This window comes from Cheilinus undulatus, linkage group 15 (genome assembly GCF_018320785.1).
Source record: "Cheilinus undulatus linkage group 15, ASM1832078v1, whole genome shotgun sequence".
In the NCBI taxonomy this organism is placed as follows: Eukaryota; Metazoa; Chordata; class Actinopteri; order Labriformes; family Labridae; genus Cheilinus; species Cheilinus undulatus.
In genome coordinates this window covers 15,538,175-15,561,314 of record NC_054879.1, presented here as the reverse complement: position 1 = coordinate 15,561,314, position 23,140 = coordinate 15,538,175, and the positions used below count along the sequence as shown (strand labels likewise).

General features: G+C 37.3%; 1 protein-coding gene across 1 annotated transcript; it reads left to right on the top strand.

Moving 5' to 3' along the window:
- The first annotated feature begins 1,434 nt into the window (after nucleotides 1-1,434).
- si:dkey-3d4.3 (leucine-zipper-like transcriptional regulator 1 homolog) lies at nucleotides 1,435-22,610 on the top strand. The gene is made up of 8 exons (XM_041806575.1): nucleotides 1,435-1,477; nucleotides 10,547-10,735; nucleotides 11,017-11,099; nucleotides 11,761-11,839; nucleotides 13,846-13,892; nucleotides 15,695-15,815; nucleotides 16,423-16,612; nucleotides 21,376-22,610. The coding sequence occupies exons 2-8, from the start codon at nucleotides 10,567-10,569 to the stop codon at nucleotides 22,013-22,015; spliced, it is 1,329 nt and encodes a 442-aa protein (XP_041662509.1). The 5' UTR covers nucleotides 1,435-1,477; nucleotides 10,547-10,566; the 3' UTR covers nucleotides 22,016-22,610.
- Nucleotides 22,611-23,140: the final 530 nt, after the last annotated feature.

Sequence of the window (23,140 nt, the reverse complement as noted above, 5' to 3'; positions counted from 1 at the left end):
CATGATATCAGGATAGCAGTGCTGGTTACCCATTATAACAAGTTATTTAAAGATGTACTCTCCAGCAACAAGAAATACTGAAATAAATTCATTATCATAGAAAAATAAAGCTAAAAAGTGTAGACCCTGTCCTCTGAGAGTGTCTGTGCTAAAAAAAAAAAAAAAACCACACACACACAGTTTTAATAATATTTTTAAGAACTAAACTGAATAATTAAACCTGAGCACAGATGAAATCAATCGATTGATAGGTAGGTAGGTAGGTAGGTAGGTAGGCAGAAATGAACAAAATGTATTTGTTTATGTGACATGATATTAAACATTTTGAGGAAAAAATAAAAAGCATAAATGACAGGAATAACCAGACACCTAAGTTCAACAACAAAACTAATGTATCAATACAAAAAGATAATCTAAATAACATTATACAGAACAGTGTCGTAAATATTATCGTAATAATGCAAGGATTGATTCATATAATATTATACAATACAATATAATATAATATGATATAATACAATAAAATTAGGATGTTATGCTAAACAATTATTAAACTATTATAAAGCATATGATACTAACATAAATGGGCTTTATCAGTAATGTTAAGTCCTACATTAGTATGGCCAATGAAATGTATATGTTTTGTCCCACATAAACTTGAAAAGGAAATTTCAAATTTAATTAAAATCACTGTCACTTTTACAAAGCAAACCAGTGCTTTTTGCTCCTGTTGTTAAAGTTTATATTCCTCTTTTTCTCTGATAGAGTTTCCTCTCCTTTACCTTTAAAAGACCCCCCAATATATGAGGTCTACATATTTTAGATATCTTAGCTTTCTCCTCAACATTTGGTTTCACTGTTGAAAAGAAAATGGTTTAAAAAAAATCCTTTAAAGTTGTGACCCTGTGTAAAATGTAAACTAAAACAATTGTAATCACAGTAACAATGGGGATCCAAAGTAAATGATTAAAATAAACTAATGCAATGATCGTTACATTTCATAAACACATATTTGATTACTGATCTGTTGCAGTTTAACCTAATTAGCTCCAAAATGCTCGTCCAGCTGATTTTCATTAGCACCACTTACTTTTAGTCTTTGTTGCCATCAAATTCATAATGAGCTGAAATTGTAAAATTTCAAAGTTTCAACATCTGATACGTCGTTTATGTTCCGTTGTGGATAAAATATGGGTTTATGAGATGTGCAAATCATTGCATTCTGTTTTTATATTTTTTTAAACGACCCAATTTTTTCGCAATCGGGTTGGTTAAAGAATAAAACGAAACAAAAATGACTCTTGTTTTCCTTTTATAGCAGGCTCTTTAACTCTCCACCAGGTGTCTTCCAGGACGTCAGGTATTTATAGACTTTCCCAGCTGTAGTAGTTACAATTTACGAGGAGACCCTGAACGCAGCGCAATCCCGTTTTCACAGAGAGACGACAGACGAAGAGGAGCAGTGAGGCTCTCGTAAGTAAGAAATTCTGCTTTATTGCATGTCTTCTGTCTGTTATTTAATGTAAAATCATCACAACTCTGATACACAAGCTGTCTCTAGAACACAAGCCGCAATTTACGTCAAATGTGCAAAAGCTGTAGTCGGTAGGAAGACGCTCCGGAGAAGTTCATCTCCTCTTCTCCTCTGTAAGTTTACCGTTATCAGTCTAGTTCGGTTTACTTTCGCCTGGAAAGTACTCAGAATGTTTTAGATGCTAAAACATGCGACTAAAGATGTTTAACTTTCTTCTGCAACTCAAGGAATGGTAATTTATTTATCTTGAGATAGTTCAGTCTCCAGTGTTTCCCTGGAAACTGGTAAAAACATAAACGGCTCCTCTCTGTCATAACACTGACAGATGGTATTAACTGTTAGCTTGATTTATGACACGTTAACTACCGATTATGTTCGTGATTCGTATGGTTCCGTGGGATTCAGAGTTTACACAAGAGAGATGGCAGGAAATGTTAGACTAGTAAAGTTAGCCAATCAAAATGAGTCACAGTGGTAGAGCTGGCTGTCATGTTGGCGGTTAAACTCAGCAAATGTTGAAAAGTTGTGACAAAGTCATCACAGGGATGAAATAAATCACCATTCATTGTGTAAGGAGGACAGCCGTAACGATTACTTTGTTAGTCAGAGTAGCCTGAAAACATCAACCAAATTAACTAGTATTTTATTTGTCTGTTGAATACACGATACAATACTGATCAAAACATATTGTCTGAAATATGAGTGAATGTTCAACAGCTACAGTAAATTTGAATGGACCACACTTACTAGTTTTCTGTTGTCTTAATTAAGGCTAAACCTCCCCAAACGTGCCAAATATTTGTTAGTGACGGTATTTGGAGCCAGGTGGTGTGCAGAAGAGAGATGGCTGTGATATCATACCTCTTTCACATATCACAGCACACATTAAACTTTAAAATACATAGCATTCAGCCGCATGATCGATGCAGAGGCCTGAAAGGCTAAAAGAGTTTAGGACTATGCCAACTTAACCTTGCAAAGCTGATGGATCTGCTAGAATAAACATCTGTGATCAGGCAAATCCATCTTGCAAAGCTCCAGTCTGCACCGTTTATGACTGACCCAAAGGCTGGTATGAGCAATCAGTGTTTGAGGAGAATGAGGCTGTAGCTACCAGTGGGGTTCAGTTGTACTGTGAGCCATTAGTAACTGGCTGCCTCCAGTGTGGCAGTAAGCTTGGATGTAGCTATAGTATAGCTGCAGTTTTATAAGAATTAGACCTAATTTCTTTAATAAAACAAGAGCAAAGAGCCACACTGAAAGCTTTTCATGACAGAAAAATGTTTTCTTCTTCCGACCTGCTTCGACATGAGTTTGGGATTGTTACGGGTGGGGTTAAGTTATACTTAAAATTCGGTGTATACAGTGGCTACCAATAGGTAGTGATTACCTTGGATGTAGCTGTAGAAAAGCAGCAGTCTAATCAGACCCCGGACGTGTTTCTTTATCCAACCTATGGCAAAGAGCCTCATCGAAAGTTTCTCTTAGCAGAGAAGTTGTTTTTGCAAGTCTCACAGGTTTTGGCATGTATTTTAGCTGCATAGTTCAAACACTACAGTAGTACAAGCCTGTATAGCTTTGGTTAGTATGTCTCTTGCCTCATTTTGTCTTGTTGCTCTGATTGGCCCTTGTGAATGTGACAGATAGAACATTCCTCCAATCACCTTCTAAGAATTCTTTGATAAGTCCTGCCCTTCCCAAACGCTTTCTATGGGAGCTTTCCCAGATGAATGTGAAATATAGTGGATATTTGAAAGTCTATCTGAGTCAATCTAACTGAATTGATGATAAAATTCCACGTTGCCTGTGTCGAGTTATAGGTTCTGTGCAGCTGAAGTCACGCAGTGGTGATATAAATATTGCAGTAGGCCATATTGTGATTTATTCAAAATTCTGATTAATAACCCAGCCTTACTTCAATCTCAGGATGATTTTGCTCAGTCCTTCCTCATAACTACAGTGGTAAACAAACACTCAGACGGTGCAGTTTTTCAATAAGGCGTAACAGTGTTGATAAAACATTGAATATTTATTAGACCTTGAACCATTATAATAGTGGCCCTTAGAAGGTATGACTGCACTGATTACATAAGGAAAGCAAAAAAAAAAAGTCATGCCTTCAAAACCATTTTTCTTTCAACAAAGGCAATAGCATATTTGATTTCTTCTGCCTTCCTGATGGATGATGCAGCTATCTGAGCATGTGCAGTAGTATCATACCTTCTTAATCTTCCTTACTGCTAAAACCAGACTTGTTGCAACCATTCTCAATCTCTCCTACCTATGAAGCAAGCTTAATGTGATATTTTTCATTAGGAAGCCTCTGCAGGTTTGCAAAGTTACGTGGTTTAGAAATTTCAAAGCAAACAGGATGTATATGGTGTTTAACCTTTGTTAGCATTGCTGAAAGTCTTATTGTAGGATTAAGAATGAATTGTTGTCAAACTAAACCATCGACATTACTTCATCCTTGTGCAATAATCTAGGATTACCTGACTAACATGAAGAAATATCCCGTTGCAGTCAACTTTATTTCATCCCTTTCTTCATCATTAACAGACTCAGTCTTTGGCAACACTGAAGAAGCAGGCAGGAATAGATGTCAGTGGGAACAACACAGTCTGCAAACATTCAACTTAAGCCTTGTAAAGGATTGTGCAGTCTGGGCGATAATTACTACTGTAGCTAAATGATATGAAAAGTCAAAATAGTATCACAGACTCAAAAATTCATAAAATACTGAGTCGTGTCTTCTCCAGAAGGCTTAATATCAGATTTGGAAGGGAAGAAATTAGTAAATTCAGTCATTTGTTGTGTAAGTAAGGGATCATGTGTGACGAGGTGTCCAATTATCAGGGATTAATGGTCGACGCTGTGCATCAGATGGTTGCCTCTGTGAAAAATCCTTGAACCCATACCAGGAAAATAACTTTAAATTCACCACTCTTTTTAAAAAAATAAGATAACTTTCTGTTAGCCTGGATGATATTGCTTAAAAATCTAAGCTTTGATTTTCTTAAAGATAATCTGATTTATGATTTTCAAACGATTTTTCTTATCCTTGTTTAAAAAACACACAAATGACAAATAAATTAATTAAAGCAGGTTTTTCTGCCAGGAGAGTTGTTTACATCAACACAGAAGGCTGCAATTATTTACAGAAACCTGTGATGCATACTGAACTCATGTCTGAGCATAAGATTACAGAAAAAATGATTTTTTAAAGTCTCTTTGTGTTCTCTTCTTTGTAACTGCTCCAGCTGTTTTAAGTTTCACTTCTGTAATACTGAGATGAGTCAAGCTTCTATGAACTATACCATATTTCCTATTAGGAGCGTTTACACTAAAGCCTTCAATACATAATAACAGCTACAGACTTTTATTGTGAAGGAATTTCTGAAAATCTAGAATTTTATTTTTTGAATCATCCTGAACAAAGAAAAAAATCAAATTGATCGATAAAATCAGTATATCACACAGTCCTAACACTCTGAATGAATTATTATAGTGAGTTGATCGTTCTTCTAAATGCACCACTTAATTATTCTACACTGGTGGATTTGATGCATTGATAAATTCATCTGCTTCAGTACAAAAATAATGTTACATTTGTAATATTCTTGAATCTTGTCCTTCCCAAACCTGCCATTATTTTTTTCAGTGGGAAATGCATTTGGTGGGGGTTGGGGGTCTCTAACTGAGCTCATAGCTTTGATAACAAACAGCACTAGATTTCTTTATATAACCAACCCTCAGGTGTTTGAACAAGGCAGAGTGAGGTGTGTTAATACAAAGCTGTGACCTCAGAACTGTTTGCTCATGTGACACGTTGATAAGAAGTTGTAGAGAGGCCAGCACTTGTCAAGGTGCACAGAAAGAGGAAAGCTACACAGCAGATTATGGGAATTGTTTCACTGTGGAAAAACTCGGTGAACGTCCGTGTTCATGGATATTGCAGCCTGGAAAAGTACCACCAATAGCCAGAGACACTTAGTGAAACGTAATCTTCACCTGGCACTGCTAACTCGTGAATATTGTAAAAGGCTGTAAAGAGTGAGTCATCATTTTCCTTAAAGAATATTTCCATGTCTTTTCCCAACAGCTGAGTCAACCCTCATAAATCATGTAACAGTTGTTTGTTTCTTGAAGTGATTATGCTGTATCACCTACTTTAACACGTAGAATACGTGAATGAGTTTCTGGGGTGGGCTTGAATATGGGTATCCATCCATCACTAAAGTTGCAACAGCCAGTGATGGGAATTCAGGCTCATATCAGTGATCCGGATCATTTGTCTTGGCTCAGCAATCAGAGCCGGCTCTTTTGGCTTCCAAATGACTTTTCATTCAGGTACCAGTTTGGTTTCATTAGACCTGCCAAATTTAGCAATGCCATGACCTATGATTGTTATTTATGCTGGTATTTTACTCCAACTATGCTCAATTTGTTAAATTGATGAAAATTTCATAATTATTTTAAAATACTGTTTCCTCATAACACCTTGTGGGTCAGATGAAATCTGCTTTCTGGCAGGGCTGTATGACTCACTTGTCATAAACATTAATGTTACGCCATCAAACATGAGTCCTTAAAGGTACAGTGTGTAATATTTAGCCTAGTAACGTTTAGCAGAACAAACTTTGCAAAAATTAAAACATAATATTTTCTAAGTATGCCTATCTAAATGAGTGCTTAATCGCCTGAATAGCTTTTTAAAAATCAACTCAGAATAAGCCTTTTATTCATAAAAAGGGAGGGTCCCCTCCACAGATGCCCTCATCTTTGAATTTTGCATGTTTCTGTGGTACCACAGAAGGAACCACATAACACACATTTTTAAAATTCCACTGGTTGCCATAGTCTCCACCAGAGAAATATCTGAGAGTATCACAATCTGGAATTGACTGTAAGATGTTGCTGATATTTTACACACTGCATCTTTAATGCATGGTGGACCCATGGTAGAGTAGTGTGGAGAAAAAAATCATCTCTACTAATCAATTACATACCACACAGACAAACACATATAAAAATAATAGTAATGGTGATATAAAACAGTTCTCACACTGGATCTGGATCTTATCGTTCATATAAAATAGGCGGCTCTTTGAACTGGCTCGTTCATGAACGACCCATCACTAGCAAAAGCTGCTCTGAAAGCTTGCTAAGTTCCATAATTAAAAAAAAGAATTAAAAAGACAGCTGTTAAATGTTCACATGCAGATTAAGAAAAAATTGCTAGTTTGCATAAAATAATGTTTACCTTATGTATCTTCAGACATTTGAGGTTTGTCTATAGCAAAAGCTCATATTGTGCTATTCTATGCTATGTGCTGTGCTTATGTTTATTAATATAGCACTTATCAAAACCAAGTTACAAAGTGCTTTACAAAAACATCAAAGTTCATCAGTGAAAAACACAATAAGATGTAGATGAGCTACAGCAGAAGACCACACTGAGTACAGTTCCTGCCAGAACAGGAAACTGGGGCTGAAATTCGCACAGCTTCAAAAACAGCCTGAGAGTCCCATGTAAACACATAGTGCCTGTAAAGTAATTAAAGAATAAAAAAATAGTGTTAAAAATGCAATTAAGTTTCAGAATCATGCAAAATAAGGCACTAATATCTGCTCTAGGAGGGTGTGGGTGTGTCAGCTGAATGCGCTAAAGTCACGCCCACGCCACTCTCAAATTTAAAAAATGCTACAACCTTTTTAGAGGTGAAAAAGACCCAGAAAATAGTTGAAATTGAACCAATTCACTAAAAAATGTAAGCAGGCTAACTATGTGAAATTGGTTTGCTGTGTGTGGCAAACATTAGCCGTGCTAACATCACCAGCCTTCAACCCTTCAGGTTAACTTCCACATATTTAAGCTGGATCTTGGTGCACATTGCTCCCGTGGTAATGTCAGTTTAATCTGAAACAGCCCAAATACAATTTACCTCAATCTTCGAGATCAAAACACTGCCAAACCTATCTGCTCATACGAGATGCTCTCTGCTCATTACATTTTACACCTAGGTAGTAGAGCCAACAAATGGGGCTATTAAAAATGCTAAGCTAATGTTTATAGGTCAGTTATTGAAGCAGTGATGACCAATAATGAAAAATGTCTTTATGCAGCCCTTAGCATTTGACATCATGTGTTGCCCATGCAGACACCCTGTTGAAACTTGTAATAAGTCTAAACCTTTCAAAATGTTATAACTTTCTTTGATGTATAGTCAGCTATTACTGGATATATTTAAATCATTTTCCTACAAATTGGCCATTAACTTTTGTAAAATAACAATTTATGTGATAAAATTAATTCTTTATGGAGTTGTGGTAATAAAGTTCTCCCCTTATAGTGAAGCACTGAGTTTCTAACCTGAGATTTTCTCCCCAGAGTCTTTCTGTGTTTCCCTCCTGACACCAGAGGGCCTATAGCAGCAGTCAGCTGATCTGTGAGACATAGTCCCTGCTGAGCACCCAAAGAAGCCAAGCTCCTTCTTACCATAACAACTGACTTACTTTTGTCCTCCTCATGCACTCTGATGTGATCTGCTAGTTTTAGTCTTGTAGACGGAGATTCAGTAGTCTTTGAGATTCAGAGGATTTCACTTATAGTGTGGTAGGATTACAGAGGTCTTCTCTTGTTGTTCTTAGATATGTAGAATCACGAGGATCTTGGCTTTGACGTTGTTTCCCAAATGATTGTTTTTATAGAGAGCTGAAGATTGTTTATCATTTTGGGGCTGTTTGGAGGTCTACTTGGCAAACTTAAAGCCAAAGTGTTTCAGATGTGCAGAGAGAGGCAGAGGAGGGATGGTGGAAAAAACAGCAGTGTAATCATCAGGACAGCTTGCCTGATAGATTTTTAACCTTAAACTGACTGAGAGTTTGACTTAATCTCTTTGTGCCAAATTTTTTTCTACTGGTGAAAGGTCTGGACTACAGACAGGCCAGTTCAGCACCTAGATTCTGCTATTTTGAGGCCATGCTGTTGTGATTGATGCAGTATGTGGTTTAGCATTGTCTAACTAAAACAGTCAAGGCCTTCCCTGAAAGAGAAGTGGTCTGGATGGGACCATATGTTGCTCTAAAACTCTATCTACCTTTCAACATTGATACTGCCTTTCAAAGATGTGTACAATGCCCACACCATGGGTGCCAATGCAACCTCGTACCATTAGAGATGCAGGTCTTTGAACTGTGTACTGATAACATGCTGGATGGTCTCTCTCCTCTTTAGTCAACAGAACATGGCATCTATGGTTTCCAACAAGAATTTCAAATTTTGATTCATCTGGCCACAGTTTTCCAATTTGCCTCAGTCCCTTTTAAATGAGCTGTGGCCCAGAGAAGACAGTGGTGTTTCTTCTTTGCATAGTACAGCTTTAACTTGCATTTGTGGATTGCACGGCCAACTTGACAGTGTTCCTGAACGCTTGCAGTGATATCCAGTACAGAATCATGCCTGTTTTTAATGCAGTGGCCACCAGGGGACTGAAGATCATAAGCATTCAGTATTGACCTTTGGCGTTGTCCTATGCACACAGAGATTTCTCCAGATTTTCATAATTTTTTGATTATATTATGGACTGTAGTGTATCTAGACCCAGTTCTTTGCAAAATGGTGAGTGTCTGCCCATCTTTACTTCTCAGAGACTCTGTGTCTCTAAAATGCTCCTTTTATACCCAGTCATATTACTGACCTGTTGCCAATTAACCATATTGTGTGTGATTATTTCCCTAAATTGTTCAAATGTTCCAACATCTAATTTGTTGCTTCTGTTCTATTGTGTATAAAATATAGGTTTATGAGGTTTGAAAACCATTGCATTCAGTTTTTTCTCTTCATTTTACACAGCGCCCCAACTTTTTTTTGAATTGGGGTTGTGGGCAAAGGTTGTCAAAAATTATTAGGCCCCTATAGGACCTCTTCTTTTGGATTCTGAAATACTGATAATCTTTTTGTGCTGTTAACAAGGCATACAGGTGTTTGCTTGCAATTTTTTAAAGTGGAAAACAAGAAATTTCACATCATGAGGTGCCTGGGACATTTAATTATTTGTTGCATTGTTTCATATCAAAACAGGTCTTAATATTATTTAGTAGTATCATATCAAAGTTTAAAATTCTGGTTTCTGGCGGCTGCTGCATGGAGTTAACTCTATTGGCTCCAATAAAGGGAGCAGAAGCAGATGATGGACTACTTTCTTTTCTTTTATTACATCATAGAACATTCTCCTTATGACTTTATGATTTTCACCTCTTCTTACACGCCCTCTTTATACAGGTTAATGGTTATTTTAGTCATCCTTGACCCAATTTAGAGCTGAATCAGTCATAAAGCAAAGGGCTGTATGCTTTTTGACGTAAATTTGCAATAATGTATGTCCACCCTCATCCAGTTATGGTTAATGTGGCTTGAAAAAAAAAAGACGACGATAGCTCAAATAGCAAAATAAAGGCTTCAGAATGGTAGTCAGCAAACCCCGCTGTCAAACCATCAGCTCATTGTTAGAGATAGTGTCTGTGGTCTTTATTTTCCCCTGTGATGTTGAACAGTTGCACAGTGTGCTGGAGAAAGCACATGATATTTGCAGTAAGCAGGTGAGAGGTCAGAGTTTAAGCATCAGAATTGATTTTAAATGTACCAGCTTTTCCAGGGTTTATTTTTAGGCTTTTTGCCTGTATTGAGACAGTGCAGAAGACTGAGTCAGTAAAGAGCCATGGCTGGATTTGCTGACTTTATTTTCTAAATACTGTTAAACATAGCGTGTTAAACAACATATACCTATAGAATAAAGGAAATTACTTGTCTTATTTTTAATGATACCATTACAAATAGAAAAAATCAGGATTTTTTTGGGTTTGAAATTTTTGAAAATATTTGAGTTAATTCAGGTACTCAACTGAAAAACTATGTAATCTTGGTCTAAAATGTTTTTAATTAATTTAACACATTCCACTGCCAAAATTTTACATCTCATACCTTTAATAGTTTGATTTTGCTCCTTTTAGAAAATGGTCGACAGCTTACAATGCCAGTTATGAGTCAAAGCAATCCCTGCTTATGGACTCAGCTCCCCCAGAGCAAACCGAGTCCATGTGACCGCTACAAACACGCCTGCTGCAGCTATGATGGACATGTCTACATCCTTGGAGGAAGGGAGAACAGCTGTCTAAGGGATTTCTGGAGGTACAATGTTGGTAAGGACTGGAAACATTTACATAATGTTGCTGTGGCATTTCAGTAATTTTTTAATGGATATTCTTTTTGCTACCAAATAAACGAAATGAAAGAAATTAAGACAGGAAATGGAATGACAATTGTGTTATTATTATTCTTCTCAGTGTGTTCTCAGAGGCTTTTTCCTGTTTGCTTGTGTAAATAAACACCTACTTACAGTATGGATTAAATAATTGTTCTCTGTGTCGCAGAAGGCCTCACTGGGCATGATGTTTATGATGTGTGTGTGCTGTATTTATAGTGTGTAACGAGTGGACAGAGTTGAACTGCACTGGTGAAGCAGCTCCAGAGGAACTGGAGGAACACTCTATGGTGGCTCATGAGGTAAAAACTCAATATGAGTTTTATATTTGTTTGTTTGGTGTTACTGTGCAAATTCAGCTACGCATCCTGTGAAAGCCTTGTGTTACATTTAGGTCAGACCACATGTTGTTAGCACAGTGATCATTCGTAAGGTTTCAGAGCCTGTTGACCCTGAAAATCTGTTGCTTTTTTTTTCTCTAAATGACTTGACTACTGCAGTTCCATTTAAGCTGCCCATTTGGCTCAAATGATAGGCCTTTTCACAGTATGGTGCAGAAAATAAGACAATGATAACATTGGCTGTGATTTGATTGCAGTAAACTGTTTAAAAGATGCCAAGGTAATTTAACGATGATGCAAAATTTTAACTTTGACTTTAAAACTTCTTGTTTATTGAGTGGAATATGAATTGAGCAGTCTCTAAGGTGGCTGTATTTTTAGATGTTGAGGGAAATCTTAACACTGAAAGAATTTTGTTAATTTTGTCTCACAGATTTTTCATTCAAGTTTTAGAGCCCTAGAGTTTGCTCTTGTTCAGCCTCTATGTGTGTCTTCTACTTGATCATGAACTGAAAAATGTCCTCTGCATCAGCCCTGAACACACCTCTTCATTATGCCTCTTCTCTGCTAACACCACACTGTTGCTCTGTTAAGAGTTTCTAACCAGCTCTGTCACTTTCAGGGCTTCCTGTATGTGTTTGGAGGCATGCTGGATTCTGCATACACCAAGTGGAGATGTTCTCTCTGGGTGTTCGACATTGGTGAGTTTCACAATATGCATGACAGGGCTCTATTGGAAATGAATGCTCTGACTTGAAAAACAAATCTTGCCCCTACATGTTGATTTCAGTCTTAGGATTCAGGCCGCTGTGAAAATATTCAAAGCTGTTTAACAGCCCATTATGAAATCTGTCTCAGCCTCTTAACCTGTAAAATTGTTGTTAAAATGGTGTTATTTTTTAACAAGACTGTTCCAAAAGTTATAAAGAGCCCATTTAAAGGTGAAAGAAGTATAATGACGTGACAGGCAGGAGATTGAACTATATAAGCTTAAATGTCAGGGCTGCTGAAAACAGGACATGTTTCCTGCTCTAAACATACACCGACTTATTAGTTCCTCTTTTTTTTTTTTCCCGGGCAAAACTGAGACTGTGTTCTTTTAGTCACGTGCCTCATTTCATCTCACATTGCCGTTAAGAAGGACATTTTTAAGGAGAAATGAGCAGATGCACTTTTCACTAATGCATTTAAATGAAAAGTGTGTGTGTGTGGGGGGGGGGGATTTACAAGCTAATGATCTAATGTGTACAATGACAAATCCGGACATAGATGGCAGATCATTATATCTGCGTATCCCATTATTGCTTTGTCCTCATGGACATCACTAATAACTACTGAAATTAAACCAAATGTTTTATTTTAAAAAGAAGTTCCTCATTCCTGCAATAAGAAAGGAGTTTGTACATTTGTTTGTTTGTTTTTTTTATTTAACTGATTTACAAGATAAAGTCAAAGCTCATTCTGCAGAGTGCTGAAGGCTCTTTCTCTAATTTACTGATACATCTTTTCTGCACTGATATGTAAAAATGAGCAAGGTGTAAGGAAAATATGGATGTAGGAAAATACAGATGTAGGAAAATACGGATGCTCATTCAAACATACCATAATGTCTAGAGCATTAAATGTCATTTAATACCTGTTTTTAATCCAGGAAGTTGACTACTCTTTGGACCAATACTCCAGTATATTTTCGTGACCATATTAGAATGCCACAGCCCCATATGCGTGCAGCCTGACACTACTTAAAACTTGCTCTGATCCATCGTGCATTGTAGGTGACCGCTTCACTACTTGAAATGTCTTTACAGGAGTGATCAAGCTGGTGGGGGTTGGTGCCACTTTTTACCCTCCTTTCCCCCTCATCAGGTCATAATTCTGCATGTAAAGCAAGCGGTCACATACTTTTAAGTGTATAAACCTTGGGGAGTGCTTGTTTGAGTAAAAAGATACTTCAGTTAAGACAACAAACACCAGCAAAGATGTGCAGCCTGATTTGTGGGCTGTGAGTTTGTACTTCACAACCATCACTGCCACAGGCTGAGAGCATCCATATTACATCTATCTGAGATGCAAACTCCACATTGTGAAAACAGATGGTACTAAAAGAGCCTCACATCTGCATGCCATGGTAGACTTTTCTGAGCACAGTGGAAATTATCATGGGAAGGACAGTTTAAAACTTTTCTCCCTCTTAAAAACACCCAAAAAACTGATAGCATCCATGCATATGCTCTGAATTTTAGAGAATTTCTTTATGTTATTGATCGAGATTAATGATATTAACAGCTTGATATCAGTATAAGCAGATGTGATTTTTACAACTGGTATATTGGCTGTAAATATGGACTGGATGTATGACTATGTTTATGATTTTTTAGGCAGGGCCATCAACCTGCATCAGCTGAAGTCTTTTTCTTTGTTCATCCTTGTTCCTCAAACTTATTTGTGTCATGAAGGCTGAGGTTGTTTATTTATCAATCCTTAATTTTAGAGAATTTTTAAGGACTGGGTTTCATGTCCGAGCTTACATATATTCTTACAGAAGGGCGCCTTTGTTGCACTCTGTCAAAGCTGAGAGAAATGAATCGTATCTAAAAGATCTGGGTACATTTACCTGTAAATGGTGTAACTTTGCGTTGGCATCACTTTTCATGTGTTTTAAGTTCATCTTTTTTCCATTCTCATATTCCTGTGTTGTGTGTTTCAGCAAAGCAGAAATGGGTTCACTTCCAGGGAAAGACAAGCTCTCCTCAGGTACAGAGCACCTTTCATATGGAACAATTTGTCTCTTGTCTCTAGTTTCATTTTCAGTAGTTATGTTTGGTCCTCAATTCAACTAACAGCACATTTAAAGAGTTACATGTTTTGTATTTGGAGTTTGTAGAGGTAATCATAAAACTTGACATATGAATGAAGAAACAGTGAAGCACACCTCATATCAGAGGATCTTGTCAGGAGATGATCCTGCTACTTATTTGGCTGCATTCTTGTTTGAACTGCTTAGTAAACACCAAAGGCAAGATTTCACATGACTGCACTGATATCTAGAAGCAGTCCTTTTGTTGCTTTAATGCCATAAATGTCAAGACAAGTGTTGTTTTTTTTACAAAAAAAAATCATTTTAGAGCAGTGTATCAGAAAGTAAGAGATTTTAATGTCACAGCAATCACAGAACAAATGAGCCAACCAAACAAACAACTCTGTGCACAGGCTTTGAATTACAAGTCTACGGTTCGAAGAGGCATCATGTTTAGAGAGAAATCAAGCAGGTTTATCTGAGCATTTGTACTTGAAATTCCTCAGTTAAAATTTGTTTAGAATGCTTTAAGGACTTTTCAGGTTTAGAGCTGATTCAGCTGTCAGTGTGAGCAGTCGTCTTGAAGCTTGACTGAGTCCTGACATCAGATCTGAGATCCTGCTTCCTCAACAGAAACCTGAAAAAAAACAGAGGCAAATTTTAAACACTTCAAATCAGGAGTTCCCACAGCTTTTTTGGCTCAATATCCAAACGAGACTTCTTATCTCTCTCTCTGAGATCCAAACTTTCTTAAATGCATGATTTGTAGATGTAAAATACATATACTGTATACTGAAAAAAAACCCTACATGTCTATTGTGCTATTGTGCTTTTATATTCTTTCGTCAGACCACTATTTGTATGTACTATTTAATATTTGCTTTGTGGAAATGCTGAAAGAAAAATCTATTTGGGGAGAAATTAAATTAAAAAGTAAATACACTCTTCGTCAGTAACTTAGTTAAGGTTGACAATCAACATAAAATAGGGAAACAGTTCTTTGTTATGCTTTATTTTGTGTTTTTGTACTTTCTTAAACTTGGTTTACTTTACCTCCTGTTCAGATAAATATGAACTTTTACATTGAAAGAGGACAGAGGAACTCAGTCAAAAGTTGTGACAGCAACTCAACTATGAAAAGATAGGCTGGCACAAAGTTACAGAGTAAATGTAAATAGTAAAACGGAACAGTAAACAGTAAGAGTGTTTAATGTTTAGTAAGAAGCACTAAGCTCTTTAGTTGACTTAATGTTTTTGTTGTTTGTTTGCACTTTGAAATAAAACATAAAATCATCAGATCAAGAGTCCGTAGCTGCCTTGTTTTGAGACTATTTTGCATTTCTACAGGCTTTGGTGTATGAACTCTTTACATTTTTACTTTGACATCAAGGACAATGAAATTTAAGGTATCACAGAGTCAGGTACTGCTCACTCTCTCCCTTGTGTAGCTGAGCCAGAGGGCAAGTGCAGGTGGGTGTCATTGGTCGCTTAAAGACAAGCAGAAGAGAGAGTGACAGCTCCTCATGCATATGAAGCAAAAAGAACGCCAATTTATTTTAATTGGGGAAATGAATATTGTCATTTTTTTCTTCCAATTGGTACCCAATAAAAACAGAATGCAACCGATTTTGCATCCTGAAAAGGCTGTTTAAATGAAAAGTTATGAGGCTGAGGGTTTAAAAAATGATTGTAGGGTTTGCTAACCAATGCCTAGCAAACTTTGAGATAATTGTGTTTTTTGTTATGTTTCTGTGTGCAGACCCAAATGCCATCTAACAGAAAAGCTCACAGTGCTGTGGTGCTCGGCTCAGACATGCTGCTCTATGGAGGTTTAGTAGACATGAAAGGATCCTTACAGGACTTTTGGAAACTAAAATTTGGTGAGTCAAAAATAGCTAATTTTCCCACTTAAAACAAACAAACAGAAGTTTTCAATTCTGGACTTTGAAGTTGGAGCTGTACATTTAAATCCATTTTTTAAATTCTTCTATGCATCTGCCGTTTAACATTACAGGTAGAAAGAGCTGTAGCATAAACTCTCAGGGTCAATGTGTCCAGTAAAAGTAAATTTAAGTGCCTAATGTGGTCCCTGATGGACTCAGATTGCTTTTCTAAGTGAATGACAACAAGAGAACAGAAAGGATCTCTTCACAGAGATATGTATTTTAAGGCTTAATATCCACATAGGACACTTTTTGTGCTGGTATTGTCCACAACCACGGTTTCAGATCGCCTCTCAGCAGTGCTTATGGATGGAAACGAAAGTTGACTTCTGCTTCTTTATCCATTTGATCAGATTTAAATTGCTCCATGCACTTAATATTTTCCTGTTTTCATGGAAGTGTCCCCAAGAAAACATGAAAACAATTGCCAAAAAAGTCTGATACACACCCTACACATGCTGACTGACACATTTCTACAGAGCTCATCAAGGCTTCATTATGTGCACTATCCTTTTATTCTTATTTGTGATACTTTGCACCACAGACACCATGGCATGGTCCCTTCTTAGTGGATCCAAACAGGGCTCAATAGGACCGGGCCCCAGACACAGTCACTCTGCCATGGCCCACCAGAGCTGCATGTACTTGTTTGGAGGCTTGAAGGGTTTACGGGAGCAGAGAGACTTCTGGAGGTGGAACTCTGACAACAATACATGGAGTTCCCTCAAAAACAAGTGAGTGTTGGTATTTCTCTTAGTGTCTTTATGGTGTTTCCTCAGCTCAGCAGCTAAATACAGCACTTTTATCTCAAAAGAAAAGAAGAGACTGTGTCTCTGATGCTGACAAATTGATCCTGGAGAACTTGATTATGTTAAAAATGGGAACACATAGATCTCAACTGTTGCAATACTAACAAAACCTAATTTCTTCTTAACAAATTAATGTTGGAGTCAGGGTGGAAACGTCAAAAATTTTTATGATATTGTACTGTAAATGCACTAATGATTTCAGTAATATGTTGCCGTAATAAGTAGTCATATAATAAATACATCTCAATAATATAAAGGTTACCGGAACACTATTACCAAACTATACTTCTGTATCATGATAATCCAGTGCTCCCCTAAGGTATATGGAAGCTCCGTTCAGGTGAATAATCAACAGTCAAAGACACTAGCAAGTGAATGTCTCGTCAGGCCCTGCCCACTTCTGTTTGGAGTGAGAAGAACTTGATCCTGTCAGGATAACACCTAGATGTCTCATCACCTGATGAACTCTCAGGATCATTTTTCACTGTGTGTGCTGCCTTAGCTCAGGGTTACACCAGGAGACCATGTCAGGCTGCATGATTGGGGGAATGCCAAAACAGTAGTTGTATACAGGTGTCAGAAAGTTAGTAGACAAACCACTACTACAAAATTAAGTGCCACAGCTTCAGTGTTCAGTATAAATTAGACAGTCTGCTTCTGCTCAAGACTTTACCACCCCTCTTCACACCTAAAACCTTTTAGAGACAAAGCTTTCTTTCTCTGTATCCCCTCCAACACAGTGGAACAATCTGCTGTCACATATATGATCAGCTAATTATCTGGACTGTCAAAAAATACCTGAAGACTCACTGTAATTCTCATACCTTCCCTAGTAATTCAATCCAGCTTAACTTGTTGTATGATAGCTCTAATTGTATGTGTCCTCATGCCTGCAGTTGCATGCATTCTGTCTGAGATAGGTGAAGTTTACTTTTCATCTATGGTGGTTTGAGTCTTTGTGCAAGTGGTATGCCCATTTGTGCATGCATACTGATGCACATGCACACTTTTTAATTGTCTGTGTGTATAATAGTCTTGCCATGTCAGAAATTTAGATGGTGTTTTTAGATGCTCTCTCTTTGAATTGTTTGCTGTACAGCACTTTGGTACAAACTATGTTTGTATTGAATGTGCTTTGTAAAGAAAGCTGACTTTGACCTTGACCTAACCAGAAGAAATAATCTTCTCTGACAAAATGAGGATGTTGTTAACATTTAAACAAAGGCTGATCAGCATTAACACACTAATCTTTATGTAGTTAAGGCCAGAAATTAAATGATTATTTAATTAAGAAAAAATAACATCTATTATTGGCTGTTTGTCCTCTAGCATTAGAGCACCAGAATCTGCATGTTGCTCACTATAGCACATCCTGCTCTAACAGAGACAGAAAATAAGTCCACCACTGCTTTTTTGATTATCACTTTAAAAACCCTCTGACAGTTCAGTGGACAAGTCAGACATGATTTCCACCTTGTGTTACGTTTCTTATTTTCTTTCAAATTAAAAACTTTGTTATAAATGGAACATTATGTAAAGTACCCTAAAACTGTAAAAATTGTGAAGTTAAGGCATAACAAAGAAGAGTTTCTTGAGCCTTATCGTACACCTTAACCTAGTTACTTACACAGAGAAGACAAATTAACTTAAACTCTCGAAAGTTTTAAATGCAGGGGATCACAGGACATCATTGAGTGTCATTGAGTCATTTTGCACATGTACTTCTTCATATATATTCATTCATAACAGTGTTAACCAGTGTGTTTGATATATAGCAAACAGAAGCTTTCTCCTAGCTTAAGGCTGCAGTTAAAAGTGAGCCAAACCAAGATTTTTTGCTCCTATGTCACTCCTCTGACTTTTTTCTGACAGTGTAAGCAGGACTAGTCATATCAAATTGTCATTTTTATATCAGATTCAGGACACTTTCACAGGTGGTAAAAAATAAAATACATATCTGATCTTTGGTAATCCGACCGTAGTCTAAACTACCAGGTCTCCTTGCATGTGACTCTGACATCATTCTTGAGCGACTAACATCACAGTTCTGTGCAGGTGGGCAACTGTATCTGCAGAGATAGGAATCAGCCATGTGAAAACAAAATGGAGGACAGCAGCGATGGCGGCAGCCAGTGGAGGCACAGTAAGGTGCTAGCATACAAGCAAAGGGGTCATATTCTAACTGACCTGTACAAAACTGTTCACAGGTCAGATTTCAGTTTAGCAGTTCATATTATGTGTTTAGCACTCTGATTGGTTTGGAAGTGATCCCTCATACTATTGGTTGATAGTTTCTGCCAGCACAAGACCCGCCCCCAGTTATCATTCCTCAGTGATTCACTAAAATGGCTGTTCTACCATTTTTCCGTTGGACAACCATCAGGCTTCCCTTTTGTGTGTTATTGACCAAAAAGTAAGTACTGACTCTGTAGATATGTATCCATATTTGTTGGATGTAGTTGGATTTCATACTGCTTCACTGACGATAATGCTTTGTTATACTGCATGTGTTTTATGGTTGTGGCATGCATGCTTTCTCAATAGTGTTGCACTCCTTATGAGTTCACCAGGTAGATTATTTCTTAGCAGTGTGTTATATCTGCTTTACCATGTTTGTGTGGTATGCAGCACTTTATTTCCTTCATTTGGCAAATAGACATCATGATTAAGTGGTGTTTAAGCCTGGTATAAAGCCTGATTTATGCTTCTGCGTCGTTGACCATTCGAAGTTCTGCGTCAAGGGAATGCGTCACTCTGCAATTCACCACCATGTCGCTAGAGGTGTGTGGCTGTGTGTGTGTGTGTGTGTGTGTGTGTGATTTCAGAGGGGTCACATCTGAATCCTTGTTTATCTTCTGGTCCCAGTAAACAAAGGAGACCGAGGTGGAGCGGGTGTGTTTGGAGTTGGAGCTCGACGAAGAGGGCTACACGTAGCTACACGGTCAATGCGACGCAGAAGCATAAATCAGGCTTAAGTGTTGCATGTTTTTACCAACAGGTGGCATAGTTACCTCATTTATGGTCTCAAAAGAAGCTGTTGGTCTGCTTATGTACCTGTTGTGATTTAGTGCATTTGAATTTATATATATTTGTCCTTTATTTATATATATATATGGTTAATTATGTAAGTGTCCTATTGTTATAAAAATTCTAAATTTGATTTCTATTTCTGTCTCATACACCACAAACACAGATATAAAGTACATACAGACCTGTGATGCCTTCTGTGCCTGATGTGTGCACCTGCCTTCAGTAAAGTGGAAAAGTAAACCTATGCCTATTGCCTAGTGTGTCCTGATAGACATCCCAGTATATTAGAATACATCCAGCCGTTTATCAAGTCCTTAACATGACCTGTTTTTGAAATTGAAAACATGGTTGATTAAAAGCATTTTTACTTCTACTTAAGTTTTAACCAGGGTAACTGCACTTTTACTTGGGTACAATAATCTTGTACTTTTTCCATCTCTGTTGACTACACAACAGCATTTAGTGAGAGAATGATTCCACATTACAACCCAAAACAACTGATGACTGTTAGGGTTCTTTTGCTCATGTTCCTGGTGGATTGTTGTTGTTTTTGATGTGAGAAATATTTGCACCATGAGTGAAGTTATTTACTGAGTAAAAATTAAGAATTCCCACATGTGACTGTAGGTGTCCTTAAGGGATGCATAGTGGCAATTCTTCATCAGTATGCAATGCCTTGCTATAAGATATACCCCCTGCTTGTTTTTTTTTTCCAGAGATCTACCTTTACCACAGATTTTGAAGCGTAACTGCTGCTCTCTCTAATTATAAAATACTTCTTTCAAAGCTTTTCAGCTAATGTAGACATGTTTGGTGTCTTAAATTTAACACTTGATGAGTTTAATTAACGTATTCATTTTGCTGTGTATTTGACTTTAATAAAGAGGTGTGACTTAACCTGAATAAACTGGCTGGAGATCTATTCTCTTGTTATTGCCAATGAGGAAGATAATATTTTACTGTACATTGTACTGTAATTGGCCAAGTATGCTTATACAACCAGGAATTTGACTCTGGTTAGCTTTGCTCTTAATGTACAGAAATTAAACATCAAATATGAAAATTAAATAAACTTGAACAAAGTTTAAAAATTCAGATTTTGATAGGCTCTTGTTGGGTATTTTTTCTTGTGTGTAAAAGCCTGTGTGCATTGATGGTATTGCAAGATGGCCAAAGGGTGCAAGAATGCTAACTGGACATGATCAGAAGTATAAAATATGTAAGGATGTTGGCAGATTTACATGAGGTAGATACATAAAGATAAACACCATTAAATATGTCTCTTTGACCTCACTGGAGTCACCCAACAAGACAAACTGCTGCTAATATGAAATTGAAAAATAGTTTGAAATGCAAAATAATTTTAAACATGTGATTAAAAATGTGATTAATAATAATTAACCATAAAAAATTTAGCAATCAGTGTGTTTTGTAATAATCAGCCATTCATCTTTTCTAAGTTTTAAGAATAAGCAGATCTTTCCCATTTCTCTCTTCAGCTGCATTTCTTGTTCTTTTTAAATTTGTATTTTAAGATTCAAAGCTGATTAAATTCCCAGCTGGACTCAAGGTAGCCACAAAGACTAACGATCAGTGTTTGCAGTAGCCATTGTGTTGTGTTCCTTCCTGCTGACACCACCTCTGGGTTTTTCCCCCAGGTCCGGCCCCTCCAGACTGATGGGACACTCAGCTGTGGCCTACAAGGACAGCATGCTGCTTTTCGGAGGAGGAAGGTGCCAGAACTCCCCTAACAACTACCTGTGGAGGTACAACTTCACTTCTCAGACCTGGACACAGGTTCCAGTACTCCTTGGCTCCATGCCCCCAGACAAGATCCACCACTGCTGTATCGGGCTTGGCGCCAGCTACACATCCAACACCAGCAATCCCTGCTCAGAACTCCAACCCAGACTGCTGGACGGGAAATTAAGACCCTTTAAGAACAAGTGCTTCCCTGCACCGCTCACTTTTCTGGGATCAGACGGAGCAATAGAGCTGGAGACATTCAGCCCAGACAAATGCCTCACCAACAGAATCCTCAAACAATCCTTAGAACTGGACAGCAGCAAAGAGTGTTTGATGGGGAAAGAAGTAAAGCGGATTGAAAGCTGTTTGAGCTTCGAGAACAAAGCTTTCAAGAAACAGTGGAGCTGCACGGAGGAGGATCTGCTGCAGGAGGAGGAAGAGGAGGAAAATATATCTCAGCATCTGCCTGATCTGCTGCTGGTGCTTGGTGGAAGACCGTGCAGCACACACAGTCCCATCTCCATCTGGCAAATGACTCTGACTGAATCCTAACACCAGCTGAGAACAAACTTAACAAACTTGTACATGTTTTTATGAAAAATATCAGTATTAAAGTTTAACTTCACATTATTAAATATTCTGAGAGTTTATACAAAGCCTAACAAAGAATTTCTGTTACTTTTAACGTAAGTTTGAATTGTTTTATCACACTTTGCCTTATTGTTGTTTTTAAAGAAATTCCTGGAAATTTTCAAGTAAAGCTACAAACTACAACAAACATTAACATTACCTCTGCTTTTAACATTATTCAACAGGTAGCCAGTGTTTAGTGAAAGCAAAAGGGGAAGCATTTTGATATTTCAGCACATCACCAGTGCTGATCTATAAAGGTTTTAATGAATCATTGCTGTTTCATATTCACAGTTTTGCCTTTACATGTCAAAGATGAGTCATGTGACATGAGAAGTTGACATTTCTGATGATCTAATGCCATTCACTGCACACTCCAAATCAGTATGTAGCAAAATACAGCTTTAAATTTGTTTTAGATGTAGGCTTTATGGATGTATAATATGTATGTATGTATGTATATATTGTGTAAAGCAACAATATTCTCACTTTTTAGGTCAATAAAGATCACCTAATACCTCAGAGTAACAGCAGGCAATTATTAGAGATGGACTAAAATCACTTCAGACCAAATACAAATGCAAAGACTTATATTTTAGTATTCACCAATACCAAGTACAAATGTGAATATTTGGTAATACCGTCATAGATCTTTGATTATTTCCAAACTTTGTCTTGCTTTCATCAGGTGTTCCTCACCACTCCACTTGCACAGTTTGTAGCATTCTCTACTTTTGTCGTCCTCATGGATTAAATTATCACCATTATCCAACTTCACGTACCTCCTCAAATACAACCCCAAATATCAAAAAGTTGGGTCACTGTGTAAAATCCAAATAGAAATGTAATGCAATAACTTTCAAATATCATAACTCATAACTCATATTCCATTTAAAACAGAACATTAACCTGTTAAGCCCAAGCCTCTTTTATTAGGCTACTGCTCGAAATTTCCAGCCCATCTTTAAATGAGTATAACTCTGTAACTACAAGGTCTATTTGAATGATCAAGGTACCATTATGAAGAGGGCACTTGTGAAATTTATT